Source organism: Lolium rigidum, chromosome 3, assembly GCF_022539505.1.
Source record: "Lolium rigidum isolate FL_2022 chromosome 3, APGP_CSIRO_Lrig_0.1, whole genome shotgun sequence".
NCBI lineage: Eukaryota > Viridiplantae > Streptophyta > Magnoliopsida > Poales > Poaceae > Lolium > Lolium rigidum.
Window position 1 is genome coordinate 345265629 of NC_061510.1, and position 14038 is coordinate 345279666.

Below are 14038 nucleotides of genomic sequence, written 5' to 3' on the forward strand. Positions count from 1 at the left end.
ATGAAATTGTTGTTAATGGCCGTGAATGTTGTGTGGATGCCAAATGCAGCATATGGAGCTAGTGGCATGCAGTTGCAGAAGTGTACAGATCATCACCCAACAAAGTTGCAGTGATGCGTGCATATGCATTGGCCCGGGGTCCACGGGACATGCACGAAACGAAAAACAGACGCCACATGAAAGATGAACGCACGGAAACGCACAAGAAAGTCTGTTAGATCTAGCAGCAGAAACTCAGAAAGCCATGCGGCAGGGGATGGGACGTCGTCGTTGTCGTTCGATGGATCGTACGGTACGGGGGCTATATGCAAAAGCGTACAAGGATTGGAGAAGCGTTTCCTGGCAGTGGGCCGAGAACTCGATCGTCGACGCTATGATTAGCACAGCCAGCGGTAGACCCCTAACCCTAAGCTTGGTATGAATGAATAAACCAATAATCGCATCACATGGGTATGTGTTAGAGGTTTGTTGGTTGCATTATTCAAGATCTTGGCAGCACCACACGAAGAAGAAGAAATATCTACCTCTTCGGGGCCTCGTTGTTGGATTGGAGAAACTTCATAAGAATTTTGAAGGATTCTAAACCACGGGCATTTTTCCTATGGAAGCCCTTTTCAGATCATACTAGGAAATTTGCGGCGCGGCGCACGCCGCGCCCGTTTTGTCTACGGTGCAGCATTCTTTTCTAGAAATGACGTTTTTTTAGGTTTAAGAGTGTGGAATTCCTTTTAAAAACAGCTGAAGAAACATCTAAACTCGAACATGCCCTTGGTATCAAAATCGTTGTTACAATTTTGTAGAAATAATACAATACCTGGATTGCTGAAGTTCCGTGGAAGTGCCAGTGAAATAGGTGGCGGATGGTGGAGTGCCTTTGTTTCTAGATCGTTGGTTCAAATTAAAAATAAAACAATATTTGGATTGCTGAAGTACCGCAGAAGTGTCGTGAAATAGACAGCGGGTGGTGTAGTGCTTTTGTTTTCGGTGTTGCTACAAAAAAAATGGTGTGTTTCATAAATGATGTCGGCAATGTTCAAGATATCTACTGAGAAATTTCTTTTGTAGAAAAATATAGGTAGTTGGCGCCTTTTGAAAAATTACCGCCGGAACTAAACTTGAGGTTGAAACTACCATGATGTTGTACCGTTGAGAAATTATCATCGCTGGAATAAGCGCCATCAAATAATTAAATATTAGGTAATTAACGATCTATTTCATAGTTGACATGGAAAAATTACTGTTGATGTTCAAGGAATGCACTGAGAAATTGCTTTTGGGAAATTATAGGTAGTTACCGCCTTGCAAAAAATAACCACTATATTGTTAACGCGACAAATTATTACTAAAACAGTCATCACAAGAAAAAGTGCAAAACTTTCCGTTTTCAGGCTGGTGGTGTGTTCTGGCAAATGTGTCACAAAATTGTAATGGTAATTGGCAAAAACATAATCGGGCGGTGTGTTTTAGCAAACGCCAAAAAATAACGGTGTCCTCTGGCAAATTTTCCCTACATAGTTAGTCTTGATTACTTTTGAGTGTGCATCTGATGGTTTGCATGGTGGTGAAAAGTGACGTTTGAAAAGTATTTAATTTTGTAGCTACAGAAGAAAAAAGATGATTACACGAAAGTAGTCGGACGAAAACAAAATGAATTCACGAGCCAGTAAGTAGTCGGACGAAAACAAAATGAATTCACGAGCCAGTAAGTAGTCGGACGAAAACAAAATGAATTCACGAGCCAGTAGTTGTTCTCGTCGCGCGTTGGGCCTGGCGCACTAGCCCATGACGCGGATGCCAATTTGGTGGTATAGCCGGTCCCTTGTCTAAAGTTCTAAAAAATTAACTTAGGTACTGTCCCAGCCCAGTCATAGTCGATTTGGTCCCGATTTAGCTAGTCGGTCGTCCCTGTCGTTTCCTTGTTCATGCTCCCATGCTCTGCTGCTGGCTTTAGGTTCATCCATGGCGCTAGACTGCTAGCTGCCTAACTTAGGGAACTGGCTAGTGGGGCAGCCGCCGACCTGCCGTCGGTGATTGAGCCGCGGATGGGCGTTGGTACCAGCCGGAGTCACTAGATCCGGCGAGCGGCGACCTCATCCAGCAGGGCGCCCCTCCGTCACCGCCCAGTCTCCAATCCCAAGTCCCCACTCCCCAAGCAGGCGCATGCGAGCCAGGAGCTAGCAGCGGCGACGATTCGAGGACCCAGTCACATCTCTTCCCTATCAATCTTCTCTGATTTTGCTGCTGATGTGCCGCAGCATGCAAGTGCAAGCCTGGAGCAGCTGCACTGCTCCAATTCCTCCACAAATCACATGACACAACCGCACAAGTGAGGTAATTCACTTTCCCCAAATTGCATACTGTCTATATCAATTTCACTATTGGCTATAGCAACTAAAATTATGTGTCAACAATTTGATAGCATGATCCATTGTTGTTTACGAATTGCAATTTAGGTACCGTGGGCAAAGCTATTGCATGGTTCATAATTTCACTCTTGTGGTTTTCGTCAAGTAATGTATGCTGTAACATGCAGTCATAGGTATATGGCATCATAGGAATTCGGTTTCTATTTAGTTGTGTTAGAAGCTGAGCCTTCCTAGGTAGTTTTGAACTAAATTTTTAACTCTTAAGTAAATCAGTAGAAGGAGGAAAAGCCAGAGTAAAAGAACAACCATAACACTCTGAAGCATACTTTAACTCTGTAATCTCAGAGTGTTCCTTTTACTGAAGCTTTCCTTTGTTAGTCTGCTTGGTGAACAAAAAACGGACAGTTGGAAGCGGCGCAAATCTCCTAGACGAAGCAGATAACTATAAAACAGCTTTTCTAGAACGATAGGAAGCAAAATAAGAGCAAATAAATAGAAAGTGGGGCTTTTGATATACTTCTTCACCACAACATGTACAACACCACACAATACAGAGAACAAAACTAAATAAGGTACCCTTTAACACATTAGCTAAAATAGTAGAGAGAAAAGAACACTGTCTATATGGTTTTCTGTCTAGCTTAAGTTCATTATATTCGCAAGGGGTCCATTTCTCATAGATTGTTTGACCAAAATCTGTAACCTTCAGCTGCACGAACTTCGGATTGAGCCCTTGAACATAGTCATGATCCTACGATTAATACCGAGTAGTTAGCTTGTGCTCTGTACATAGTAATGGAATTTTAAAAATTAAGCAATGAAGATGTACCTACACACATTGCCATATATCTGAAGTGTATATACAAAGCTCAACAAAATTCAGCGGATCAAACTGTAGCATAGCCGTATGTTGCATAGAGCAAGATGACATGAAGCAAACAAATGTAAAATGGTAATAGAGCTGAAGTTATAGTCATGCGTTCAGAAATATCCCCAGTCATTCGATCAGTTGTAGCGCTGAGCACTGTTGTAGCCCGTAGATGATCAACCACCTCTTGATTTCTAGGCTGTGTAGTTGGTAAACCACTTTCATCAAATACCAATTGGCATCATCAACACTGAACTTTGAAGTGTGATTACTTGAAAAAAAAAACTTGAAGTGCGCAAGATGGTTTGCCTCGAAGAAAAATATAAAGAGCCACTAAAAGGCTAGCAAAAAGGCCGAGAATAATAAAGAAACTTAGGGGAGGTCATGCTTGAACTGAAATTACTCAGCCTGCTAATGTACTGTTAATTCATAATACCGCACCACTGACAATCTTGATTTGTTAATATTTCTTTTCAATAAAATTGTCAAAAAATTGGTGAGTTATAGCATATTGCATGAATACACTTACCACCCCCGGTTTAAAAGTATTTCTTACGATGAATCTTCGTGATTTTCCTTGATAAAATCTGAAGTTGAAACCTCGCAATTTTAATCTGAACATTTCCCTTTGATGAGAAGGCTTCCAACATTTGATTTTTTTTATTTCATGTTGAATAATAATCTGTAATTTGAAAATAACATATTATGAGAAGTAGACATAACTAAATCACACTTGGAATGACCCATTTGGAGAAGCTTACCGTTAAACAATTGAAAGCCAAATGGACAGTCATATGTAAGAATAAAAAGGCTGCAGACATGCATAAACTGGAAGCGGGACTTACAATTACCAACAAAAGGCTACCATGTAATCCGGGTGGAGATGCACCTTGCTGTCTACCAAAGGTGCTGATCAGTCGGAGAATGAGCAAACTGACCGGACCTTCCATTTGCAATCTATCAATGAAAGAACCTCTTATATTTCTGAGGAAGCCATTCATTGAGGAAGCCAGCAAGAAACCGTTTTAAAATAAAGTACTGACTGACTTCTCTGTATAGTAGTCATTCCAGCATACAACAAATGGTAAAGTATGAGCTGCCCACTTTTAGCTGATATCCCATATCCCAACTTGCACTGCCAACAGCCATGGTTAGAATTAAGCATTTTGTAAGGAAAAGGAAAAATGCACTAAGGTACACATAATGATAATTTGTTGACATGTTCTCTTTTTATTGCAGCCATTAAAGGTAAAATTACTGGGTTCAATTTGCTTGGTTGCACTATCATCCAGACGACAGCGAAGCCACTAACCAGAGTTATATGCACATTTTGCATAATTTTAACAAATGACAGAACATATGTGAAGATATTATAATGGACCGAGCAACGAAATCAGAAATATCATGCATAGGACGATGTAGGGCAGGACCTCAACATTTGAAGGCAAATATAGGGAGAATGATTAGAAGAGAAATACACACCTAAACACATTTGAAGTAGCTGATGTAGATAACAGGCCTTGTTTTGCTGACTCCATATTATTCAGGAAAATTTTGTCACTATGCAAAGATAAATAAAACTCCGTAGGTAACAAACTCTGAAGCAAAATTAGTACCATCATCAAGGATCAACATGTGAGCGTTCAATTTAAGCTGCTGGCGTCATATTTGAATATAGCTGGTGGCGTCATATTTGAATATAGTAGAACATTCAACTGAGAGGAACGAATTAGTTCTTTCAAATTCAGAATAGGGAAGCAGAACGTCATATTTGACATTGAACTGAGCAGAACAAATTAGTTCTTTCAAGTTCAGAATAGGGAAGCACAAAGTCCTTTACTGCAAATGCATGATCAGAGAAAACCAGAAGTCCAACATATATAATCTTCCACAGAGGAGAAGAAAGCTAGCAATGTGGCCACTGCATCGAGATCTTGTCATCTGAAATCTATGAAGGTAATGTGCTGATTCCAACCTTTTGTTTGTTACCCTGAAGATGGTTGACTTGAGGGGCTCGAGACAGATCGCGCAGGAGGATTTGGGAGTGTATCTTGACGGGAATCTCACCAAAAGACCTCCCCATCCTGCCGCCACCACCCATGGGCGTCTGCAATTTAGGGCTTGCAAAGTTGTATTATGAGAGAGAGAAAGAGATCCTCCACCACGTCTCCCTCCTACCCTGCCCCCGCCGTCACCCCACTCCTCCATCTTAGAGATCCCGGCCACGCACTCAAGAACGACGACCAGCACCCCGCTGCTCTGCGTCTCTGTGGAAGGAGGGCAGTCTATCTTCCCCAGCGGAGGCGCAGCCGCACGGAGGCGGCGCCGGCGTCCAATGGAGAGGAGGACGGCTGCCGTATGGCCTTCCTCAGCAGCGGCGCGGTCGCACGGAGATGGAGTGGCGGCAACGGCCGACGGAGCAAAGAGCCGGCTGCCTAGGGCCTTCCTCGCCGGCGGCGTGGTCGGACGGAGGAGCGAACGTCGGCTTGCCGTATGGCTTTCCTGGGCGGCGGCGGCTGTGCTGTCCCTAGCACATCGGAGAGGCAGAGGTGAGGCAGAACAACTGCTATCGTCTGGAATTGCCGAGTTGGGAATCGTGTCCACCGCTTTGACCACTCTTGAACGAAAAAAAAAAACAAAAACCGGGAAACCGGGAGTCACCGGAACTGTAGGAAGCAAGTGCGGTGCAGAACTGGACTCGATCTACCATGCTAAGGGGTGGTCTACAGTAGAAAAAGAGGTCGTGGCAACTCCTGATTAGAGGAAAGGCTTCATCAACAGTGCCCAAAACTCTGAAATTTTAGCAAATAGGGTTAGCTTTTATATAGTTAATAATAATAATAATAGGATTGAAGCCATCCAATTCCTATGGAATCCATTCCTATGACATCCATTCCATGGAAATCTCAACATGGGCTCAAACCTCATTTATTTTGCCTTTGAAAAGTCCAATGCACTTATTCTCTCTCTCTCTCTCTCTCTCTCTCTCTCTCTCTCTCTCTCCCCTCATTCCTGAAAAAATCAAAAATCATGTGTTTGTTTAGTGCGCACCATATGAAGACACCTCTTATAAAACTCATGTGTTTTAAAATTCTATACATGGCATCTCAATCTTGTATTGTTTTCTATTCCTATGTTTTAAGAATCCTACGATCCAAAGAGGCACTCAATAGGGTCTTACGTATTGGGATTTCATGTACCGTTGAAAACAGCCGGAGATGCAAGTCGGTCATTATTTTTATTTTTTTTGCAAATTAAGTCGGTCATTATTAAGATACCTTCTACCCTCTTTAGTGCAAAAAAAACTAAGTTTTCTAATAGTTTTTTTAATAATAATGTCATAAAAAAGTTAGTTTATTTTTTAAAACTAAAGTGGTTAAAAGATACCCTAATATTAACACACTCACCTCGAGCCTGGGGCTAATTAGGCTTGATGAATTCATTCATTCTCTAGCCAATCTCAGAGCATCTCCAGTCGCGTCCCCCAAATAATGTTTGGGGGACGGCGGACAAGAAATGGGGAAAATCGCGTTCCAGTCGCGTCCCTCAAAGCTAAATAGCGCCCCATTTTATGTCCGGCATCCCTGGTAGAGACTCTGTACATAGAGTCTCTACCGGGGACGCCGGACACAAAAACAGCGCCCGGACGCATGCATGCAGCCCCTACTCCCCACATGTCATTCTCTTTTCTCACACTTTCTCTCACCTACTTTTCCCACATAGAGTGGTCCCCTCTATTAAAAATCATGCATCCGGACGCTGTTTGAGGGACGCGGCTGGAAAGGGCCACTTTTTTGTACAGATTTTTCGTCTCTTTTTGTCCGGCGCGGTCCTAAACGTCTCCCAAATCATTTATGCCGGCCTTTTTTTGAGGGACGCGACTGGAGATGCTCTCACATGGCCATACCACGAGTCGTTCATTCCTTCCGGCCTTCTCTCTCTCTCATTCCTGAAAAACATCCTATGTTTGTTTCCTACGCACCATCCAAAGACACCCCCGATAAAACTTCAGCGCTTTAAAATCAGTACATGGCATCTCAAACTTGTGTTTTTTCTATTCCTATATTTTGAAAATCCTAGGAACCAAAGAGGGTCTTCAGAGAGGCGGAGGTTATTGCACGGGCCGGCAGTACATACTGGGTTTTCATCTACCCTCGGAAACGGACGGCCAGGGGCTAATTATTTAAGCTTGGCGACGATGAATTCATTCGTGTTCGTTCATCGATCTCGCATGGCCGTCACGAGTCATACGTAAGTGTGTGTGGTCACTGGTCACGCCCAGTTCTCTCCCACACGGGATCCCATCTCGAAAACCTCTCTCCCTCTGAACTGTGGTCACGACGCGGTTCTGTTCACGCATGGTCCCAAACAGATAAAAGCTAGCGTTGAAAAAGAACCATACTCCATACATAACATAACCACCACACAGATCCCTACACACAGGGGCTAATCCATGGGAACTTGTTCTATTCCTTGACCCGCTCGTGCAAGGGGCGACGGACGTGTGATTTCCCACCAGCTTTGCGAAAGGCTGGAGGTCCCTTTCCTTTCAGTCTAGCTCTAGCTATACATTGCTGCTGCGTCTTCCATTCGGCAAACGGTAGTGGAAGCCAAGTCAAAAGGGGAGCTCCTCCGTGGATGGATGGATACAGCTCGAGATGCTTTTTTAACGTCCTCCTCCAATGACTATTCATCTCTCTCCCGAAAACGAAGTTTGGGAGAAAACAGAATGGTTTCAGCTACGTCCTGGACTCCTGGTCACAGAGCTTTGGCGCCGGGCCTGCGGTAACCTTGCCCCACTAGCTCTGCACCAGTCAAAGTGTCAAACCACAGATCAGCTGTCCTATTTACCACTTATTATTGCCTCCGGATATTATTAGTGTTTGGCCTGACACAATGATTCGTTTGTGGGCACCTAAGCCAGCTGAAAATAATAGACCGAGACACCTAAATTCATCAATCATGATGGCACCTGAATGGCTTAGATTAGCTCTGAATCACTGAGAGCCTCTGATACAGCTTTCTTTCGGTGAAAGACAGTCAACAGCCTAAGTCTACAACTAGTGCTCCTGTACTTGATCCAAAAGTGACACGACATCGTAGCCTAACTTCGATAATGAACGGACCGCCAATCAATTAGAGCCACGTTCGCTTGCACGTCCATGCACGGAATACAGGACGGTCCAGTGCTGAACAATCCACACCCTCACTGATGCAGACATCCAAGAAAAATCAGGTACTAGAGGAACATGCAAACAACAAGGACCAAAAGAGAAGGTTGAAACGTCCCGGTGATTGAAGCCATTCAGCGGAAGGACATACGGCTGCCTAACAGGCACACTGAGGGCAGCACTTTCAGGACGAGCCCTGAAAGCTGCACTTCGGAGTAGCAAAGATGGATACAGCACGTAGAACCATTTTATTGGCAAATCAAGGTGTTTCAACAAATAATTGTCAAAACCGATGTTTCACATGATTGGATAACACCTGTAGAGCACATTTGATGACACTGTTGCTATGATCGACTGACCCACAAAAGCCTATCCTTTACTTTGCTTTCTCAAAACTTCGCGGGAAGGACGAGTAAACTGACTCCACGGATGACAGCTCTGTTGCCAATGATATTACCTTGTGAAAGAGCATATGCCGTGTTCCATGTATGTATCAGTGGTGCTCAGGTACTTCCAATCCCCCAGCAATGCAGAACTTGTTTGCCCACAAAATCAGCAGCCACATCTTCTCGGAAATAATTCCATGGGCTTGGCACCTACGGGAATAACTTCTTTAATCTACTAATGGATAAACCAGCAGTCTTGTTCATTGGTTCTAGGACAAGGGCATGGCTAAAATCTGCAAAATGCAGTGAAGAAGTACACACGGTTAGTTTAGCACTTCATAGCACTACTAATAGTCAATGTGTCATCCAGATAACTGAATATCAAGCAAAGGGGGTAATGAAAGATCAGACCATCGACAGCATCCTTATAGTATCCAAGCATCTCCCTTGCTGTGCCTCTCCGCAAATAAGCTTTGACAATCTGAAACGTATACAAGATTAACACAAAAATGTTATATAAATATAGACTCAATCAATTTTAACTTTTACACACCATCACAATCTCAACAGATTAACATCTACTTCAGAAAACTGAAAAGAGAAGTCTAGCATATCATTTTCATCTCATTGTCTACACTTGCATTTTAAAAGAACTGGAATAGAATATAATCTGAAGGCGAGCACATCATACTTCAAAATTGAAACTAGGAAAACAGATACTAACCTTTGGATCAATATCGATGGCACTAGTGCAATCTGTCTCAGCTTGGCGGTAACTGAAAGGTCCAAAACGGATAAACATAAGCAACCAAAAGTGTGAAACAAACACCCATGCATGTGAGCTCTTCAAAGATAAATGGCAAACACTCATGCCAGCTCTCTAAGATAAACTGGAGAGAAAATTGCAGGAGGGAAGAAGATCGTACCTAGCTAATTCTAGAAAAGCCGCAGCTCTGTTACTGTAGTATGTGGCTACCTTGCCATTTAATTTGATCGCTTCAGTATATAAATTTATTGCCTTTTGCCATTGTTTCTCCTTAAATGCACTGTTACCCTGTCAAGTAGCAAGCGATAGGAAAAAAACAAAGTATTAAGAAAAAAGGTAAAATATCTAAAACTTGCTATCGCGCAAGGGTAGCTTTGCTTCTGAGTCCAACAAAGTGGTATTCAAATACACACTTGTGATCATAATTCCGGGTCACAAGAAACAGGTTCAGTACACAGTAAGGATTTGTGCATGTGCATCATTTAGGCAGAAAGCTACCAAAAGATCTAGAAGCCTAACAAGAAAGTCAAATGGTAAGATGTAACACCTAAAATTGCCATGTCTTTCCTGTGTGAGTTATTATTAGTTCTTTATTCGAATAGTGAATTACCATCACAATGGTATGGTGTGCTACTGTAAGATAATACTTGGAAAAAAGCAGTTGTTGTGTCTGGTTTTAAGCAAATGTTTGAAAAACGAAAGCTATATTCCCAGACAACTAATAAGATACGAACTGACTTTCTCTTTAGCAGCTTCAGCAGCTTCTTCATTCATGGCCTCTTTACTTGAAGCATTAGATTTCGCTAGCATCTCAACTTGCTCTTGGATGGTGGCATAAATGGCTTGAGTGGTGTCCAGCAAGAAGCGGTCACCGCCGTGCCTTGCAATGAGGGAAACTGAAATAGGACATTTATCATGTGCACCGACAGGAATGGTAACCTGAAAAGGAGCATCAATATTGTTAGATTAGCAAAAGGACATTAGAGGCTTACCAGGAATGAGAGTCCATGTGCTATGTAGCCATGGGTGTCAGTGAAAACCGTCATCTCTTACGTACCAAATTTCATATCCTCCCCAACATTTATGAATATGATCAGCATATCTACAACATTCACAGGTGATCGATAGAGCGCAGGAATAACTACTACTCCCTCCGTCTAAAAATAGGTGTTTCACTTTTGTCTAGATACGGATGTATCTCTAACTAAAATGAGATACATCCGTATCTAGATAAAGTTAAGACATGTATATTTAGACGGGGGAGTAGAATTCATAGGCATGGATATGGTATTGATTGAACTTACCCAATTCAGATAGTTTACATCTCTACCAAAAGCAGGAAACTCTTAGAAATCAATTAATTCAACCAACTAAATAAAATCATCAACTATCAATTTCTATTGTTGACTTATGAAAGGCCAATGAGCTAGCTATCACAGGTGCAATAGAATCTCTCTATTTCTTACTCATGGGAAAAAAAAAGGTTAAAACTTAAAGAAAGGTCAACAGCGGAAATACCAACAAGGTTTATATGCTGCTAACATATAGTCGGAAGGACGCTATGAAAAATTCATACCTGACAACACCCTGACATACTAGATAAAGATTGAAGGCATAATGTCTCAGCATTGTAGCTTGTAGATGAGAGCTCCCTGGCATTAATTTTTGGAGGGCAACCCAAAGTAGTTGGGATGACCAGAATTCCATCATCCTACGGACACATCATCACCGTTAGAAAAGCATTTCTATGATACCACTAAATAATTAGATGATCATTCATCACAGAACATTCAGTTGCATGCAAGATTGCAAAACAAGATAAAGACGCACATGCACACAAGCAGAATGGCAGAATTATCTCCAGCTAACAACGATCCAATAGGCAAACTTCTGTCTAGTAAGAAAAACATCTCTCAGATTCTGAGCACTACTGGGTGACAGTACACCACAAAATGTAAATAAACTACTTCACTCCAGCAGAAACAGCTTAAGAAGTACGAGAGCTGAAGAATTGGCTCCTAAGTCAAAACTATAATGTAAAACGCAGCACCAATAACAGTGGGGAGACATCAAGTACCAAAATACATCTAAAAAACAAAATACAAAATATCAACATAAAGTATATTGACTGGCCACCTTCAGGTTCAGCCATAATTTCAGCCACATCATAATAAACTATAATGTATTCAAGAAAATTAATTCACAAACACAATTTTGTTTTGGTGAAAATAAGAGCTTATTTCACACGCTAGGCCTGGTTTTGCAGGTGGTGGGCCTTTCAAGGCCAGGTTTCCCAGACCCAGCATGGCTCATGAAGAGGTCTAGTTGACTCTTCACAGACAGAAGAAACAGGCCAGTTCCATCAACGAAAAAAAGCAGGCCAGTTGCAAACAATACTGGCAGAGTTACTGGATCAAACAGACGCGATTGTATTGCGTTTGGCTGGTCAGGATTCATTTCCTGTGATTACTGCTTGCATATAAACTTCAAGGAATTATTTGCACATGCTATTCCAGTAGCACCTAACATTCCTGACAATTGCTGATTTGCAAGCAAAAGGGTATCATCAACTGCCAAGTTGACTCACCAAGTTCTGGGGTAAAAACTTTGCAGGTAAACATCTACTTCCACAGAAATTTATTAGAATTTAAGTTTACCCTCATAATCAGTTGGTTATCACTTTGATAAACTTGTTGTGCATAATACAGAAACTTCAAAAAAACGTTAATTTCAAAGCTCTGCAGAACACTAGGTTTGCTTTGCCAATTGGAAGTTCACAAGCTTTGAACAGCTCAGTTTCAGGAATCACACAGAGCATCTTCAGTGAAATTTATACAGCAAAACTATCGGTAAGGAGAAAATGAATGTGCTAAGAAATTAATCACAGGACCAGACATAGTTTTTCCTGATAATGTAGGCATTTACTATCATAATCTCACAGAATTCTAGTTCAGTCTGAACTCCATGTTATAATACCTTAAGGAGTGTGTTGAGAGCTAAGCGCACATCCTTTCTTGCAGCTTGGACGGTATCAATAGGCGAATCAGCATCATCAGACAAATTACCAACTATGGAAGCATCAACAGCAGACTTAGCCGACTTTATCCACTCGTTATGCTGATTTCTAAATTCATGTCTGGATTGAATAATAAAATAGCATGATTACGTTGTATCACAATGATATGTCCTAGGTATGGAAAATTGGCAGAGAAATGTGCATATATTAAAGGTAAAATTCTCACTTTAATCATCAAATATATCGGAAACATACAACAAATCAACAAAGTAAGACCAAGAATGGCAGCTAAATATTTTTATTCACTAAACAGCATATATTTATTATTGGTGAATCCAAAATCTGAAATAGTTCTATGAAAAGAAGAGCCTTCTGCAGTCCTATCAGAATTTCTAATTAGACTATGTAAGAAAAAAGTTCTACAACCAGGGAAGCTTACGAAGATCAACTAACAGAACCTGCAACTGTACCAGTCCACCACACCTGCTTCAACATAACTAGATAGCGGATGGAAACCACGGGACGAAAACTAAAGATCTAGTTCAAACTGAGTCATTAATTTCTTAAGTTCAGTATAAAAATATGACTATTGTTCAATGCAGGACCATACTTGTGAAGCAACTGCATGGCACTAGAAAGTGCTTGCAAGGAAGAAAACTTTGAGTCCCCATTCTTGTTCCCATTTGAATAGTTCCGCAGGTAGGGTACTCTTGAAGCCAAATAATTTCCAATATTCACATGACTCAAGACTTGTCCTGAGGAAAGACACAAGTTAACTTCCAGCAAAAAATTATATTGAAATAACAGAAGACAGTGTAAAGAGGAAATACATACTTCCATAGAGCTTTTCCACAGATTTTGTTACCACCTGAGTTAACCTTCTTGCAGGTATCTTTGAAATTTCAAAGCAATCATCTGCTATGTAGAAATGTCTAGGTAGACGGATATCAGTATAAGATAATTTCAGAAGAAGATGACCAACTCGACGCAATACAATCGGATCCCTTGCAAACCAGCCTGCATTAGAAAGAAGAAAATAATGAGACATGATGAAATACCCTTTACAAGTCAAGATCTATATTTTGTGTGGTTATAAGAATAACATTTTGAGATGTACCTATAGTGTCTAGGCTAGGTGCGACAGGAATAACACCACTGTTGGATATAACAGCATGCGAAGGCCGGAACGCTAGCACGCCACAATAGCCACCTGGTACCCTTACTCCTCCAATGGAATCAATACCTACCACATCACATTATTAGTGTAGTGACTATGTATGTTAGAGAAAGATAATAACATTATGAGAAGCGTAGATAGTTCAGCAGAACAAACATCACTCAAGAAAGATCCAGAAGATCTTAACAGCCAAAATGACAGAAATTTCAGAAAGTCCGTGAAATTGTAAAGGAAAACAACGTATAATTTTAGCCGGAAAGAAAAAAAACTCGTATGTTAGACATCCAC

At 41.5% G+C, this 14038-nt stretch overlaps 1 protein-coding gene and 1 long non-coding RNA gene across 6 annotated transcripts; both read right to left on the reverse strand.

Annotated features, from left to right (window-relative positions):
- Positions 1–2845: 2845 nt before the first annotated feature.
- LOC124703990 lies at positions 2846–5376 on the reverse strand. 5 transcript variants are annotated; one of them, XR_007003442.1, is made up of 5 exons: positions 5224–5376; positions 5127–5175; positions 4717–4794; positions 3196–4369; positions 2846–3117 (listed from the first exon to the last, which is right to left on the reverse strand). It is a non-coding gene; the product is annotated as an uncharacterized LOC124703990 (long non-coding RNA). The 5 variants fall into 5 exon arrangements; XR_007003443.1 differs by having other exon boundaries at positions 5127–5182; XR_007003440.1 differs by lacking the exons at positions 5127–5175; positions 5224–5376 and having other exon boundaries at positions 3196–4191; positions 4282–4369; positions 4717–5115.
- A 3467-nt stretch (positions 5377–8843) lies between these two features.
- LOC124703992 (outer envelope protein 64, chloroplastic-like) lies at positions 8844–13816 on the reverse strand (the record flags this gene model as incomplete). Its single annotated transcript, XM_047236222.1, is given in 10 exon segments — positions 8844–9084; positions 9203–9272; positions 9516–9567; positions 9718–9845; positions 10296–10496; positions 11134–11268; positions 12534–12693; positions 13184–13328; positions 13408–13590; positions 13691–13816. Coding segments are annotated over 10 exon segments (1283 nt in total), but the record flags the coding sequence as incomplete, so codon positions are not given.
- Positions 13817–14038: the final 222 nt, after the last annotated feature.